Source organism: Dendropsophus ebraccatus, chromosome 7 (assembly GCF_027789765.1).
Source record: "Dendropsophus ebraccatus isolate aDenEbr1 chromosome 7, aDenEbr1.pat, whole genome shotgun sequence".
NCBI lineage: Eukaryota > Metazoa > Chordata > Amphibia > Anura > Hylidae > Dendropsophus > Dendropsophus ebraccatus.
In genome coordinates, this window is record NC_091460.1 from 15,021,611 (window position 1) to 15,039,172 (window position 17,562).

General features: G+C 45.9%; 1 protein-coding gene across 3 annotated transcripts in view; it reads left to right on the forward strand.

Annotated features, from left to right (window-relative positions):
* ADAM33 (ADAM metallopeptidase domain 33) overlaps positions 1–17,562 on the forward strand; it is a 75,568-nt gene that overhangs the window by 43,654 nt on the left and 14,352 nt on the right. Inside the window, exons 2-5 of one of the 3 annotated variants that reach the window (XM_069977142.1) lie at positions 4,430–4,461; positions 6,833–6,918; positions 7,419–7,495; positions 16,445–16,523. In XM_069977142.1, coding sequence (XP_069833243.1) covers positions 4,434–4,461; positions 6,833–6,918; positions 7,419–7,495; positions 16,445–16,523 — 270 coding nt within the window. In that variant the 5' untranslated portion in view covers positions 4,430–4,433. Of the gene's footprint in view, positions 1–4,429; positions 4,462–6,508; positions 6,529–6,832; positions 6,919–7,418; positions 7,496–16,444; positions 16,524–17,562 lie in introns of those variants that run through there. The other 2 variants (XM_069977144.1, XM_069977141.1) reach the window with 2 other exon arrangements.

Sequence of the window (17,562 nt, forward strand, 5' to 3'; positions counted from 1 at the left end):
AGTTCAGAAGTTCATCACAACAACCATATGTTTCCTATCATGTGTGAGCAGGATTCCTGGCCATGATCCCAGAGGGAGCCCCATCGCTGTCTGCGCCTCTATTCCAGCACTTTATATAAAGACTTGGACTGAGCGGTAGTAGCCAGAAGCCTCTCTGGAGTACACCAGGTGATGGATCACCATCATCTTCTCTACTAACTCTCTACCGCTCATTCACATCCCTTCTCTTGTGTGACTACATAGAACTAATCACAGATTAAAGGGATAGTCAATATTTTCTTCCAAATCAACTGGTATCATAAAGTGCGAGAAATTTGTAATTTACCTCTATTAAAAATGTTCAAGTCTTCCAGTACTTATCAGCTGCTGCATGTCCTGCAGGAAGTGATGTATTCTCTCCAGTGTGACACAGTGCTCTCTGCTGCCACCTCTGTCCATGTCAGGAACTGTCCAGAGCAGTAGCAAATCTCCCATAGACAGGGGGGGGGATTTACAAAGGGTACGCCCAAAGCGTACGCCAGGGAGAAGGGGCAGATTCGCCCCTTCTCCCTGGCGTACGCCTCCAGTGGACCCTTCTCGTCCGATGGGTGGGCTGGCGGGGGCGTGATGAGTAGGGGCGGAGGCGTGGCCTCCTCCCGCTCATTTATCATGATTAACGCCTGACGCAAATCTACACCTACTGGTACGCCGGGCGCAGATTGCGGCACCCGGCCATCCGGATTCACTAAGAGGCGTACGCCTCTTAGTGAATCCTGCCATGGAAAAGGGGGTGGGGCTTAACATAAATCTTACTAAATCAGTCTTAATAAATCCCCCCCATGGTCTCCAAAGTAGACACCAAAGAATACACCACTTCCTGCAGGACATACTGCAGCTGATGAGAACTGGAAGACCAGAGATTTTTTTAATAGAAGTAAATTACAAATCTCTGCTACCAGTTGACATAATTCACTTGTGACCTTTACATTGTTGATGAATGTTCATGGCAAGATTATATGGCCTGAACTAAGGGCTGGACAAGAATAGGTCATGCACTGGGAGGATGAGACCCTTTGGTCACTGAAAGTACTGTAGTTCTGTAAGTAATCTACTCTGAACTGGATTGGTGGAACGTTGTTTACACTAGAGGTCAAGTGTTAACGTTTAACATTAATCAAGTGTGGAATATCACTGGCTATGTGTAGGACGTCCTCACTGATCATGTGTAGTACAGCGTCATTGGATCACGTGTAGGATGTCGTCATTGGATCACGTGTAGGACATTATTATTGGATCACATGTAGGACGTCATCATCGGATCATGTGTAGGACATTATTATTAGGTCACTTGTAGAACGTCGTCATTGGATCACGCATAGGAGGTCGTCATTGGATCACGCATAGGAGGTCGTCACTGGATCACGTGTAGGACATCGTCATTGGATCACGTGTAGGACATCCTGCTTTGATTATGTGTATAACATCACCATTGGTCATGTATAAGGAATCATTTACTCCCAATATACTAGAGTTGGTCTTTACCAGAAAAATTTCAGGAAACTTTGGTGGTCTTGCGTTCCCCGACCAGTCTCCCATATCCCCATGGGCACAGTACTGCAGATATCCTTACTCTCAACCATGGGCCAGTTTGGATGATCTGACACCAATTTGTTGTCTCCCAGACCAGCAGACCCACCCCGTGCCATATTTCTCTATAATATTGATCATCCAATGTGTGCAGTCTCCTCATTCTCCAGTCTATTAACCTCTATGTTCCATGTGGCCCCTGACCATCTCAATGAAGCTTACAAGGTAAGCAGGAGTGTGGACCTCCGCTTCAGATTATATAGAGAAAACAAGCAAAGCATCTCGTTGTAGTATGTTATTGTATACACAGTAGCTATAAAAGGTATTTTCCCCCTTCCCCCTTTGGCTTTAAAGTAGATTTTATAGGTTGATCACCAGTAAAGGATCCATAATGTCAAAGTAAACGGCAGTGTGTACAATGGGATCAGTGTCATATGGGGGGCGGTCAGGTGGAGGAGCGTTTACACAGGGGCCTCAGAGCTGGAAGCGACGCCTGTGGGGTAAGAGTCTTCCTCCGCTACATTCCTGGCATTAAATGCTTCTCATCATTACTATGTGCAGCTTCCACAGAATTACTTATATAATCATTTATATAGGACCTGTCAGCTACAAGCCCACAGCCATAAACTAACTCACCTGCCTCAGAGTGAGTGGGCTGCGGAGGTAAAAACGCCAGGAATGTCTGTAATGTACACCAGGGAGTACGTGGGGTCACCCTGTAAAGGTGCCATCACTTTATAGTCATGGGGGAGGTTATCCTCTGGTACCCCAATGATCCTGGGGAGGAAGGGACTGCAGTACAGTCACATTCACTAGAATGGGTTCAGCTGTAGTTCCCGACAACAGTTATATGGCCGGGAATGCTGCTGTGGAGGAAAAAACGGTGAAGAGGATGCAGAGCTAAATCATCACTGCGGCCCCTGAACCAGAGGGCTACTAGACATATATAACACAACACTGTGAATGAGGCTCCGGAGCAGACGGTGGTCACTGCGCCTCTGATAACCAAGGTGTATCGTCAGAAAAGTCATCAGTATTCCTGTCACTGTCAGGATTGGACTCCGCTGGCTGGTAAAGGGCTGTCTTCTCTGGCTATTGGTAAGGAGTTGTCCTCTCCACTGGTTGGTAAAGGGTTGTTTCCTCTGCTGATTGGAAGATTGGTAAAGGGTTGTCTTCTCCTCTGATGATAAGTAAAGAATTGTCTTCTCCTCTGATGGTTGGTAAAGGGTTGTCTTCTCCTCTGATGATTGGTAAAGGGCTGTCTTCTCCTCCGCTGGTTGGTAAAGGGCTGTCTTCTCCAATGATTGGTAAAGGGTTGTCTCTTCCACTGATTGGAAAAGAGTTGTCTCCTCCAAAGACTGGTAAAGGGTTGTCTTCTCTGATGACTGGTAAAGAGTTATCTTCTCCTCTGATGATTAGTAAAGGGCTGTCTTCTCCTCTGATGATTAGTAAAGGGCTGTCTTCTTCTCTGATGATTGGTAAAGGGCTGTCTTCTCCTCTGATGATTGGTAAAGGGCTGTCTTCTCCTCTGATGATTGGTAAAGGGCTGTCTTCTCCTCCGCTGGTTGTTAAAGGGTTGCCTTCTCTGCTGATTGGTAAAGGGTTGTCTCCTCCAATGATTGGTAAAGGGTTGTCTCCTCCAATGATTGGTAAAGGGTTGTCTATTATGCTGGTTGATAAAGGGCTGCCTTCTCCTCTGATGATTGGTAAAGGGTTGTCTATTCTACTGGTTGATAAAAGGCTGCCTTCTCCTCCACTGGTTGGTAAAGGGTTGTCTTCTCCTCCACTAATTGGTAAAGGGCTGTCTTCTCCTCCGCTGGTTGGTGAAGGGTTGTCTTCTCCTCTGATGATTGTTAAAGGGCTGTCTTCTCCAATGATTGGTAAAGGGTTGTCTTCTCCTCTGATGATTGGTAAAGGGCTGTCTTCTCCTCCGCTGATTAGTAAAGGGCTGCCTTCTCCTCCACTGGTTGGTAAAGGGTTGTCTTCTCCTCCACTGATTGGTAAAGGGCTGTCTTCTCCTCCACTGGTTGGTAAAGGGTTGTCTTCTCCTCCACTGATTGGTAAAGGGCTGTCTTCTCCTCCACTGGTTGGTGAAGGGTTGTCTTCTCCTCTGATGATTGTTAAAGGGCTGTCTTCTCCAATGATTGGTAAAGGGTTGTCTTCTCCTCTGATGATTGGTAAAGGGCTGTCTTCTCCTCGGCTGGTTGGTGAAGGGTTGTCTTCTCCTCCACTGATTGGTAAAGGGCTGTCTTCTCCTCCGCTGGTTGGTGAAGGGTTGTCTTCTCCTCTGATGATTGTTAAAGGGCTGTCTTCTCCAATGATTGGTAAAGGGTTGTCTTCTCCTCTGATGATTGGTAAAGGGCTGTCTTCTCCTAGGCTGGTTGGTGAAGGGTTGTCTTCTCCTCTGATGATTGGTAAAGGGCTGTCTTCTCCTCGGCTGGTTGGTGAAGGGCTGTCTTCTCCTCTGATGATCGGTAAAAGGCTGTCTTCTCCTCCGCTGGTTGGTAAAGGGTTGCCTCCTCCGCTGATTGGAAAAGAGTTGTCTCCTCAAAAGATTGGTAAAGGGTTATCTTCTCCTCTGATTATTGTTAAAGGGCTGTCTTCTCTAATGAGTGATAAAGAGTTATCTTCTCCTCTGATGATTAGTAAAGGGCTGTCTTCTCCTCTGATGATTAGTAAAGGGCTGTCCTCTCCTCTGATCATTAGTAAAGGGCTGTCTTTTCCTCTGATGATTGGTAAAGGGTTGTCTTCTCCTCCACTGGTTGGTAAAGGGCTGTCTCCTCCTCTGATGATTGATAAAGGGTTGTCTTCTCTTCTGGTTGTCCTCTCCAATGATTGATTGTTTTCTCCACCATGTTTTCAGCTTAATGCAATGGATGGACATTGGTGTATCAGGTAAGAAACATCAGCAAAGAAACACCCTGCAGCCATTGCTGGAAGAACACAAGCTGGTGGGGGCAGCAATATGGTCAGGGAAATGCTCTCTGGGTCACTCATTCATTTCTCAGCCGATCTTGAATCCATTGTTGCAGACCACGTACACCCAAACATGCTGGTTGTCTCCCCTAAGGTTAATGGCATCTTCCATCCACACAATGTGACATATCACACGACTAGACATGTTCGACATTAGTTGGAAGACCTGAACCTGATTAAGGATCTTAACATCGATGGTGGTGTTATCTCCTTGAGAATGTGCATGGCCAGGCCCATACATAGCAGCACTATACAATAAAATGGTATCAATGGGACCAGAGAAAGGCTGGAAGCCCTTGTTATTCTGGACTAGCAGCTGCATCCTGGGTGTATCCGGTTATTATTGGCTATTTTAGGGACCAGCATTGCAGAGAGTCCTGTAGTCTCCATTGTCCTGAACAGAGGGATGAAGCAAATGAAGAGCGCAGCAGATGTCCCCAGGCCAGAGCTCAGAGTCCCCTCACTGCCCCCCAGGAGCACAGCTCCTCCTGCTCCGTACTCTAGTAATGGCTTGTCAGGACCTGTCTCCACCTCTCCCCAGCTGTAAACTTCACTAACATCGTCCCATTCAGGACACTGCTCTCTACTCTCTTCAGGACACTGCTCTCTACTCTCTTCAGGACACTGCTCTCTCTCCAGGACGCTGCAACTTGCTTTCCTATCACCACACTGCTTTTCCTGAATCCAAGACATTGCACCTACTCACCCACCTACCTTCACTACCCTTCTGTTTCCAATACTGCACCCTCCTGTCTCCTGTCTCAAGGAAACAGTGCTCTTCTCTCCCATCTCTGGGACAGTGCGACCAGCTCTCTCCCATCTCCAGGATATTGCACCCAGCTCTCCCATCCAGGACACGGTACCCAGCTCTCCCATCCAGGACACGGTACCCAGCTCTCCCATCCAGGACACTGTATGCATCTCACCCATCCCCAGGACACTGCACCCAACTCTCCCATCTCCAGGACACTTCACCCAGCTCTCCCACCTCCAGGACACTGCATGCAGCTCTGCCATCCTCAGGACGCTGCACCCAGCTCTCCCATCCAGGACGCTGCACCCAGTTCTCCCATTTCCAGGACACTGTGTGCATCTCACCCATCTCCAGGACACTGCACCCAGCTTTCCCATCCTCAGGATACCTCACTCTTTAACCTCTCTAGGACCCTGCATTTTGCTCTGTGCATGTGTCAGGATGCCATAGGGTTTTCCCAAAGACACTGCACCCTCAAGTCCAGGACATTTTACTCGCCTCTCCAATCCCCAGGACAAGGCACCCTCTTCACATGATCTCCAGGACACTGCACCCTACTTTTAATAACACTACATTCTCCTTTCCTATTCACTTAACACTTGACACACTCACTTCTCTAGGATTTTACACCCTCTTTTCTTGAGCACTGCACCCTTCTCTCTATTAGCCTGCACCCCACTTTACCATCACTTGATACTACCCTCTTCTTTCCTGGATATTGCACCCCACTTTCCCAGTCCCCTGGCACTGCACCCCACTTTCCCAGTCCCCTGGCACTGCACCCCACTTTCCCAGTCCCCTGGCACTGCACCCCACTTTCCCAGTCACCTGGCACTGCACCCCACTTTCCCAGTCACCTGGCACTGCACCCCACACTTTTTCTCAGACTTTTATCCAATCCCAAGATACAATGAAAAATCTCCTAGAGGGTTTGATCTTCATTTTTATGCAGCAATTCCACCTCAGGACAAATGGTAAGAAGAAACTTTGTATATGTGGTATGTATATCTATGTGAGAAAGCTTTGCACAACCATATATATATATATATATATATATATATATATATTGTATAAGTTTTCGGCATCACATACAACATTATATGACACCCAGTGATCTCACATCAATGTTTTTTATCTCCATCATTAGATATTGGTAAAACTTTCTGAGGGACCGCAATGGGGTCTTACAGCGTCCCTAAACACAGCCGAACCAAGATACTGAAACTTTATCAGTTTGTAACTATTTCTTACCACATTCCTGTTACATTCTACATGTAATGTTGTAGACAGTGAGTGGTCGGACACCTGGAAAGTAGTAGACTAGACTTGGATTAGATTTTTTAGCATTTAAGATTAAGGAGGTCTTCATGGACGCATTAAGTCCCTGACAAACCTGTAGGCATAGTCTCCGCACTGCAGACTGTAGGAATGAGAGTGCCTGTAGGAGGCAGTGACTGGGTACACTATGAGGCTGACATGATAATTCAAGGCTGGTACTAGTGCTTGTTATGTATTTAAATAGCAATTTTCTTTCAGCCATGTCATGGTTAAAGAACCAGAAAACAGCAGAAGATTTCACTGAGCATCAGGCATCCAGAGTATATAACACAGGAACATACAAGGTGAATATGTATACTGCAGGACATTAAATAATGATGTGTATATAGTCCAGACAGGTGTATACTGCAGGACATGATATAATGATGTGTGTATAGTCCAGGCAGGTGTATACTGCAGGACATGATATAATGATGTGTGTATAGTCCAGGCAGGTGTATACTGCAGGACATGATATAATGATGTGTGTATAGTCCAGGCAGGTGTATACTGCAGGACATGATATAATGATGTGTATATAGCCCAGACAGATGTATACTGCAGGACATGATATAATGATGTGTGTTTATACTCCAGACAGGTGTATACTGCAGGACATGATATAATGATGTGCATATAGTCCAGACAGGTGTATACTGCAGGACATAATATAATGATGTGCATATAGTCCAGACAGGTGTATACTGCAGGACATAATATAATGATGTGTATATAGCCCAGATAGTATACTGCACCAATAGATCTGGATGAGAGACTCAGATTTACATTGTTATTATTACTCTAGAGCCTGTATGAGAATCAGCTTCAGTATACTGTACGGATCAATGGGGAAGAACATGTGCTCCATCTTCACAAGACCCGGTGAGTACTGCCTCTCCTTATTATAGGGATGTTATGTATATGCACAGTGACCCCACCAGCAGAATAGTGAGCGCAGCTCTGGAGTATGATAAAGGATCAGAAATGTATGTACACAGTGACTCCACCAGCAGAATAGTGAGTGCAGCTCTGTAGTATAACACAGGATCAGTAATGTATGTACACAGTGACCCCACCAACAGAATACTGAGTGCAGCTCTGGAGTATCATACACAATATAACTTATATAAAGTATAGGTGCGGTGACTTGTGTAGATTATATCTATACGTTAACTGTTTAGATGTGGACATGCCCTTTGTTTCAATGTCGTACACCGTATTTATTGATTTCTCCAGAAGTTTGACCTCATCCACTCTCCAGGTTTCTACTTGTCTTCTTCAGGCGCCTTCTGAATTAATCATATAAAAGCCTCCCATGTCCTTGTTGTGTCCTCTGGAATGTGAAGTGTTCCTGACACACCGGCGGCAGCTTCAAGAAGTCGTGCTTACCTTCTTCTTAAGAAGTTCAGTCCTGGCCGACCCTTCTCACACCTATGAACTGTGGCTAAACCGCGGCCATGGTGTAGGGAGTCGTAGCTGTGGCCCCTGGGCCATTGATAGCCCTGCTCTCCTTATATATAGAAGCACTAGGGTCCATCATAAAGAAAAGCAATAGAGTGGAACCCTTGGAGTGGAAGGTATTAGAGGCAGGTCCAGTTTTAGGAGGTGGCGCATTGGGCAATGACCATGATCCCCCTATTTTCTAGGTGTCCGCAATGACTATGCATAATCTGTAAGGAAGTAGTGTGCGCCCAGCAGACGTCCCCCAGTAACCGCACTGCGGGCCGCGGACTGTCAGCATTTCACAGATTCCATACAGGAGTAACATTCCCTGCAAGTCTCTGCACTGCAGACAGGACATGGTTAATGGTTATTAGTGGTCTGACTGTACAACCTCTCTATCACTACATAAACCAGAGGAAAACCCGCCTGACACATAGCATGTAATTATCCTCCCATATATCTGACAGTATTAGAGCAGTAATATTCTTGTATATAGGAGCAGTAGTATAGTAGTTATATTCTTGTATATAGGAGCAGTATTATAGTAGTAATATTCCTGTATATAGGAGCAGTATTATAGTAGTTATATTCTTGTATATAGAAGCAGTATTATAGTAGTTATACTCCTATATATAGGAGCTGTATTATAGTAGTTATATTCTTGTATATAGGGAGCAGTATTATAGTAGTTATATTCTTGTATATAGGAGCAGTATTATAGTAGTTATATTCTTGTATATAGGGAGCAGTATTATAGTAGTTATATCCCTGTATATAGGAGCAGTATTATAGTAGTTATATCCCTGTATATAGGGGGCAGTATTATAGTAGTAATATTTTTGTATATAGGGAGCAGTATTATAGTAGTTATGTGTAAGGTAGACGAAGACAGCACTCACCCGGTCTGTATCAGCTCAGTTTATTCCATGCACCGCTGGTGGCAGGGAGGGAGAGGTGAGGACGCGCACTGGGACGGCCGTTTCGGGGACACGCCCCCTTTGTCGACCAGATAATGACGTCATGTGGTGAGAGGTGTGCTATATACACAGGTACCGTGCACGTGATCAATTAAGGAGAAAAATATGTGTTAAACAAATAACAAAGACATTTACACAAAAACACTGAAATCGTTACGCTCGTTGAGGCCGAGCGGACCCGTTGCGTTAAGTCGGGAGATCCAGAGGGACTCTTTTCTCAGAAGTGTCTGATGTTTATCAGCTCCCTCCGGTACGGCATTAACTCTTTCTAGTCCGAGAAACTTTAGGTTCCTGGTGTCGCCGTGATGGACAGTTCGTACATGTTCTATAAGGCGTGGAACGCCTTTACCCGTCTTTACAGAGTAAGCATGTTCTTTAAACCTTACCCATAAAGGTCTCTTGGTTTTTCCTATGTAGTATGACCCACAGCTGCAAATGATCGCATATACTACGAAAGGAGATTTACAGGTAATGAAATCTTTTATCATACATTCATGGCCTCCCAAGCGAATGAAGGATACATTTAGCAATTGGGTGCAGTACTTGCGCAAGTACTGCACCCAATTGCTAAATGTATCCTTCATTCGCTTGGGAGGCCATGAATGTATGATAAAAGATTTCATTACCTGTAAATCTCCTTTCGTAGTATATGCGATCATTTGCAGCTGTGGGTCATACTACATAGGAAAAACCAAGAGACCTTTATGGGTAAGGTTTAAAGAACATGCTTACTCTGTAAAGACGGGTAAAGGCGTTCCACGCCTTATAGAACATGTACGAACTGTCCATCACGGCGACACCAGGAACCTAAAGTTTCTCGGACTAGAAAGAGTTAATGCCGTACCGGAGGGAGCTGATAAACATCAGACACTTCTGAGAAAAGAGTCCCTCTGGATCTCCCGACTTAACGCAACGGGTCCGCTCGGCCTCAACGAGCGTAACGATTTCAGTGTTTTTGTGTAAATGTCTTTGTTATTTGTTTAACACATATTTTTCTCCTTAATTGATCACGTGCACGGTACCTGTGTATATAGCACACCTCTCACCACATGACGTCATTATCTGGTCGACAAAGGGGGCGTGTCCCCGAAACGGCCGTCCCAGTGCGCGTCCTCACCTCTCCCTCCCTGCCACCAGCGGTGCATGGAATAAACTGAGCTGATACAGACCGGGTGAGTGCTGTCTTCGTCTACCTTACACACAGTGTACTACTCCCTCATCATCTTGCACCCCCGGCGCATAGCCGTTTTGCATCGCGGTGTATCCTGCCAATTTAAGTCCGTGGATCCATTAGCATTGGACTATTGTGTAGTGGTGCGGGTCAGCTGTTTCTCCTCCTTGCAATTATAGTAGTTATATTCTTGTATATTCTTGTATATAGGAGCAGTATTATAGTAGTTATATTCTTGTATATAGGAGAAGTATTATAGTAGTTATATTCTTGTATATAGGGGGCAGTATTATAGTAGTAATACGAACTGGAGAGAATGGAACGGCTGCACATCCCATCTATGGCTGATACTAATGCCGCTAGGCCTATATTAAAAATCAACACCAGAGTGTCTGTATATGAATTGATCAAGCCATATTGCCCCGTGTACCACCGCGCAGGTCCTCTGGTCCACACGGGTCCCTACGCTAACTCCACACAATGTCGGTCGGTGACCGCCAACCCCGCAAAGCGTGAGACCCACATGACCGCAATTAGCAGGAGACACCTGAGTGCACATGGTTTTAATCCCTCCTGTCTTTTCCCATTCTGTTTGCTGCAGCTATGGTGAGTGTAATACCTCATCCAGACTTGTGCTGTTTGGGGGCGACCTTCTTCGCCAGCGGTGCTGGCCGGGTTCTGGTGTGGTGTTTTTGGGTCTGGTCCTGTGGCATGGGGGTCGCAGGGCTGTCCTATGGCCCCCGTTCCCTGACTGTGCACGCCTGCGGGGTTGGTAGCCACTGACTGGCACGGTGTGGACTTAGTGTAGGGACCCATGTGTGTCAGATACCTGCATGATGGTACATGGGGCAGTATGGCTTGATCAATTCATACACAAAATTCTGATGTGTTTTTTATTTAGCCTAGGGGCACTAGTATCAGCCATAGGTTTGAGGTGCAGCGTTTTTTCTTCCCTGAACCGCATTTTGTTTCTCTCTTTTCTCCGTGTTTTGCACTCCTCCTGGTGAGACCCACATAACCGCAATTAGCAGGAGACACCTGAGTGCACATGGTTTTAATCCCTCCTGTCTTTTCCCATTCTGTTTGCAGCAGCTATGGTGAGCGCAATACCTCATCCAGACTTGTGCTGTTTTCTTCCCTGAACCGCATTATAGTAGTAATATTTTTGTATATACGGAGCAGTATTATAGTAGTTATATTCTTGTACATAGGAGCAGTATTATAGTAGTTATATTCTTGTATATAGGAGCAGTATTACAGTAGTTATATACAACATGGAGAGAAAGGAGCTGCTGCACCTCACACCTATGGCTGACACTAATGCCTCTCAGCTATATTTAAAAACCAACGCCGCCAGGATGTTGGTGATCAAACCATATTGCCCCATGTACCACGTGCCGGTCTCCTGGTTCACACGGGTCCCTACACTAACTCCACACTGTGTCGGTTGGCGACCGCCAACCCCGCAAATCGCGCACAAACAGGGAAGGGAGGCCATGGAATGGCCCTTCAACCCCAATGTCACAGGACCAATCCCCAAGTGCCCCCCCAAAACCCAGCAGGCACCAACGGCGGAGAAAGCTGCCGCTAAACAACACCAGTGGGAATATGATCTTGTACTCACCATTACTGCTGCAGGTAGAATGGGAAAGATAGGAGGTACTTGACATGTGTGCACAGGTGCTTCCTGCTAATTTGGGTCATGTGGGTCTTATAAAGGGGAGTGCCAACTGCTCAGAAAAGGGAGAAAAGTAAAATACGACCTGGAGAGAAAGGAGCTGCTGCACCTCACACCTATGGCTGACACTAATGCTTATTAGCTATATTTAAAAATCAACACCAGGATGTTGGTATATAATTTGATCAAACCATATTGCCTCATGTACCACGTGCAGGTCCCCTGGTTCACATGAGTCCCTACACTAACCCACCACTGTGTCAGTCAGTGACCGCTAACCCCGCAAAGCCAGCACAAACAGGGAAGCGAGGCCTTAGAAAGGCCCTGGAACCCCAATGTCACAGGACCAATCCCCAAGTGCCCCCCTTAAACCCAGCAGGCACCACCAGCGGAGAAAGCTGCCGCCAAACAACACCAGTGTGAATATGATCTTGTACTTACCATTACTCCTGCAGGTATGTATGCATGTTTAGTACCTCCTATCTTTCCCATTCTACCTGCAGCAGTAATAGTGAGGAACAAGATCATATTCCCACTTGTGTTGTTTGGCGGAAGCTTTCTCCGCCGGTGGTGCCTGCTGGGTTTGGGGGGCCCTTTGGGTTTGGTCCTGTGACGTTGGGGTTGCAGGGCTATTCTATGGCCTCCCTTCTCTGTTTGTGCAGGCTTTGCTGGGTTGGCGGTTGCTGACCGACACAGTGTGGAGTTAGTGTAGGGACCCGTGTGGACCAGAGGACCTGCACGTGGTACATGGGGCAATATGGTTTGATCAAATTATATACCAACATCCTAGCGTTGGTTTTTAAATTTAGCCGAGTGGCATTAGTATCAGCCATAGGTGTGATGTGCAACAGCTCCTTTCTCTCCAGGTAGTAGTACAGTAGTTATATTCTTGTATATAGGAGCAGTATTAGGCTGGGTTCACACTACGTATATTTCAGTCAGTATATGTATATTTCAGTCAGTATATTTCAGTCAGTATTGTGGTCCTCATATTGCAACCAAAACCAGGAGTGGATTAAAAACACAGAAAGGATCTGTTCACACAATGTTGAAATTGAGTGGATGGCCGCCATATAATGGCAAATATTTGCTGTTATTTTAAAACAACGGCTGTTATATTGAAATAATGGCCGTTATTTACTGTTATATGGCGGCCATCCACTCAATTTCAACATTGTGTGAACAGATCCTTTCTGTGTTTTTAATCAACTCCTGGTTTTGGTTGCAATACTGACTGAAATATACATAGTGTGAACGCAGCCTAATAGTAGTTATATTCTTGTATATAGGGAGCAGTATTATAGTAGTTATATTCTTGTATATAGGAGCAATATTATAGTAGTTATATTCCTGTATATAGGAGCAGTATTATAGTAGTTATATTCCTGTATATAGGGGGCAGTATTATAGTAGTTATATTCTTGTATATAGGGGGCAGTATTATAGTAGTTATATTCTTGTATATAGGGGGCATATTATAATCTTGGTATATGTGTGCGTGTAAAGTGCAGTGATGTTACATGTGGATTTTCTGGGAATTCCTATACTTGTAAATACTCCTTGGCATCCATGACTGGTCCCATGTGAATACCCTATACATGTTCCTCCAGGAATGTGTCAGGCAGGTGTGGAGAGGAGTTCAGCTCTTGGCTTCATGTCAGAGGGCAGATGTTGAGGACAGATAATATCCCCCGAAGCTGTGACAGACGATCTCTCCACTCTCAGATACTTGCTAGGACTAGAAGTCATATACAGTACATAGGCGCTGCGGCTTTTATTATCGTTCTAGATTATGGTGTTTCCTCGTTGTAAACATCTCTCAGTGTTTTCACAGCAGGGAAACAATGGCCAGACCCAAAAATGTATGGATTTCTTCTACCTTTGTAGTCAGGAAGAAGCTCATATCCTACATGGATCCATCTGCCAGGTAGAGGCTGCTCCTTATGGATGACTGTAACACAGGCACACTGCACATGGTGGTTACAGCTCTTCTATAGGCCACTGAGGCTTTTTGGTTGCAGTCCAGTCCAGGTGACACTGCTGCTTTAACGTTACAAAACATTCTCAATCAATTCTTATGATTTAACCGTGATAACACACAGGTCACTGTTAACTTCACAGGAGCCATCTGACTAGTGTTGACTTCACACGGTTCCTCAGCACTTTACATAACTAACCAGTAACTAACCAGTGCAGCTTTTCCACATACCTACTCTTAATCCTCTAGCACAGTGATTTTAAACCTTTTTTGAGCCGCGGCACACTTTTTATGCTTATAAAATTCCGGGGCACACCACCAACCAAAATGGCACAAAATGACACTAAAACAGTACATATTATACATATAGTTAATAATATAGATTCTAAATGTATTTATACTCACTCAGTGTGAAACCTGGGCCTGTTTTCTTCTCCCCCCTGTGCTTCTCTCCACCATACTTCTCTCCTGTGCTTCTCCCCCCTGTGCTTCTCTCCTGTGCTTCTCTCCCCCATGCTTCTCTCCTGTGCTTCTCTCCACCATACTTCTCTCCCCCCTGCTTCTCTCCACCAAACTTCTCTCCCCCCTGCTTCTCTCCACCAAACTTCTCTCCCCCCTGCTTCTCTCTGCTGTTTCTCTCCCCCATCCCCATGTTTCTCTTCCCCATCCCCAGGTTTCTCTCCCCCATTGTTTTCTCCTGTTTCTCTCTCCCCCTTCCTCCTCACCTCCTCCGAGATGGTCGCCGCTGCTGTCCGCTTCACCTACTGGCCGCCCATAGGGCCTGGACGTGCTCTGCCAATCAGCGGAGATCGGGAGAGTGGTGCGCTGCTGCGGGCCGTAGCGCACATGTTGATTGGATGCGTGCATCACGGCCCGCCGCAGCGCACCACGCTCCCGGTCTCCGCTGATTGGATAGGAGGAGCACGTCCGGGCGCTACAGGCGGCCAGTAGGTGAGGCGGACAACAGCGGCAGGGCGATTTGCAGGGGCACCATAGTTTGGGGAACTTTCGCCGCGGCACACCCGACCATGTGTGGCGGCACACTAGTGTGCCGTGGCACACTGGTTGAAAATCACTGCTCTAGCACACTTGGTGATGGTGCAGAACTCTACTGGATCACCCCCTTACAGATTGTTGTCTAAAAGAGTCCCTCATATTTTCTGAATACTTCCTGGGGGTGGTCAGCCATCCATAACACATCCATCACTATGCAACAACAGGGGATGTAGTGTTATCTCTTTAGATTTCAGCAGGATGTCCTGCCTCCAAAACACGTATATTCCTGATATGTGCCATTACTTATAGTGGTTGTGTGAAGAAGCAAGTGAACCCCATGCTGGAAGACATGTCCAAGGAGCCTAAAACTTCTACAGAGTCCTACAGGAAGCTGTTACCACTACTGAGGACACAGTGCAGGAGAAGACCATTAAAGAGAGGGGTACTCATTACATCTACAGGGTATGTGCCAGGAGGAGACCACCACTGCCCAGAAAGCTGAAGAACACAAGAAGCTGGAGGACATTTCTAAGAAGCCAGAACATCAACCTGAGCCCTACAGGAAGCTCTCACCACAACTGAGGTCATAATCCAGGAAGTGACCATTAATAAGAGGGGACCACACATGGCATGAGTGTTGCCAAGAAGAGACCACCACCATCCAGGAATATCAGCCAAGAACTCATGATGCTTGAAGATGTCTCCAAAAAGCCAAAACTTCATCCTGGGCCATACAGGAAGCTCTCACCACAACTGAGGTCATAATCCAGGAAGTGACCATTAGTGAGAGGGGACCACACATGGTATGAGGGTTGCCAAGAAGAGACCACCACCAACCAGGAATATCAGCCAAGAACGCATGATGTTTGAAGATGTCTCCAAAAAGCCAGAACCTCATCGTGGGCCCTACAGGAAGCTCTCACTACAACTGAGGTCATAATCCAGGAAGTGACCATTAGTGAGAGGGGACCACACATGGTATGAGGGTTGCCAAGAAGAGACCACCACCAACCAGGAATATCAGCCAAGAACGCATGATGTTTGAAGATGTCTCCAAAAAGCCAGAACTTCATCCTGGGCCCGACAGGAAGCTTTCACTACAACTGAGGTCACTGTGCAAGATAAAACCTTTAGAGAGAGGGGACCGCCCATGGACCCCAAACAATCAGCAACCATAATTAATAAGCATCTGCTGCCAGTAATAAAGAGACAGATACCAGTATAACGTTTATGTTGGGCGGTCATTGGCCAAAGCTTTTAATAATAATTTCCTTAACTATACAAATAACTGGGCACATAGTACTGTACTCTAGACCAAGGGGTGTAATTGATATGCTGAATGACAGACTCCTGCCATGCAAGTCCACCACTGACCCCACACGCTGCTTAGCAGGTCATTTATGACAGCTGTGACTTCATTAGGAAGCCTCCGCAGACATACATAGTAATAAATGTATCTGAGCCTAGACCCACCAAGGATCCTATGCTGCCTGCCCGTCTTCCCTGCCGCCCCTCATCATACTGCAATCCTGCCCTACTGTCTAATCGTCTGTACATTATATATAGAATTTCTGTATTTTTTTTTTAGAGATCTTCTACCCCTGAATTTCACTGCAACTCATTACCAAGAGGATGGATCACTGGTCACCGAAACACCAGGACATCTGGTACATAATATATCATACAGTATAAGGCTGAGTTCACACTACGTATATTTCAGTCAGTATTGTGGTCCTCATATTGCAACCAAACCAGGAGTGGATTGAAAACACAGAAAGGCTCTGTTCACAAAATGTTAAAATTGAGTGGATGGCCGCCATTTAATGACAAATATTTGCTGTTATTTTAAAACAACGGCCGTTGGGGGAGATTTATCAAACATGGAGTACAGTGAAACTGGCTCAGTTGCCCCTAGCAACCAATCAGATTCCACCTTTCATTCCTCACAGACTCTTTGGAAAATGAAAGGGGGAATCTAATTGGTTGCTAGGGGCAACTGAGCCAGTCTCACTTTACACCATGTTTGATAAATCTCCCCGTTGTATTGAAAAAAATTGCAGTTCTTTACCGTTACTCAATTCTTTACCGTTCTTTACCGTTACTCAATTTCAACATTGTGTGAACAGAGCCTTTCTGTGTTTTCAATCCACTCCTGGTTGAGGTGCAAAATACTTACCAAATACTGAAATATACTGTGTGTGAACCCAGCCTCATAGTAGTTATATTCCTGTATATAGGAGCAGTATTAAAGTAGTTATATTCCTGTATATAGGAGCAGTATTATAGTAGTAATATTCCTCTGTATAGGAGCAGTATTATAGTAGTTATATTCTTGTATATAGGAGCAGTATTATAGTAATTTTCTTGTATATAGGAGCAGTATTATAGTAGTTATGCGGTTCAGGGAAGAAACAGAGCGCTGCACCTCACACCTATGGCTGATACTAGTGCCGCTAGGCTAAATAAAAAACACATCAGAATTTTGTGTATGAATTGATCAAGCCATACTGCCCCATGTACCATCGTGCAGGTATCTGACACACATGGGTCCCTACACTAAGTCCACACCGTGCCAGTCAGTGGCCACCAACCCCGCAGGCGTGCACAGCCAGGGAACGGGGGCCATGGGACGGCCCTGCGACCCCCATGCCACAGGACCAGACCCAAAAACACCACACCAGAACCCGGCCAGCACCGCCGGCGGAG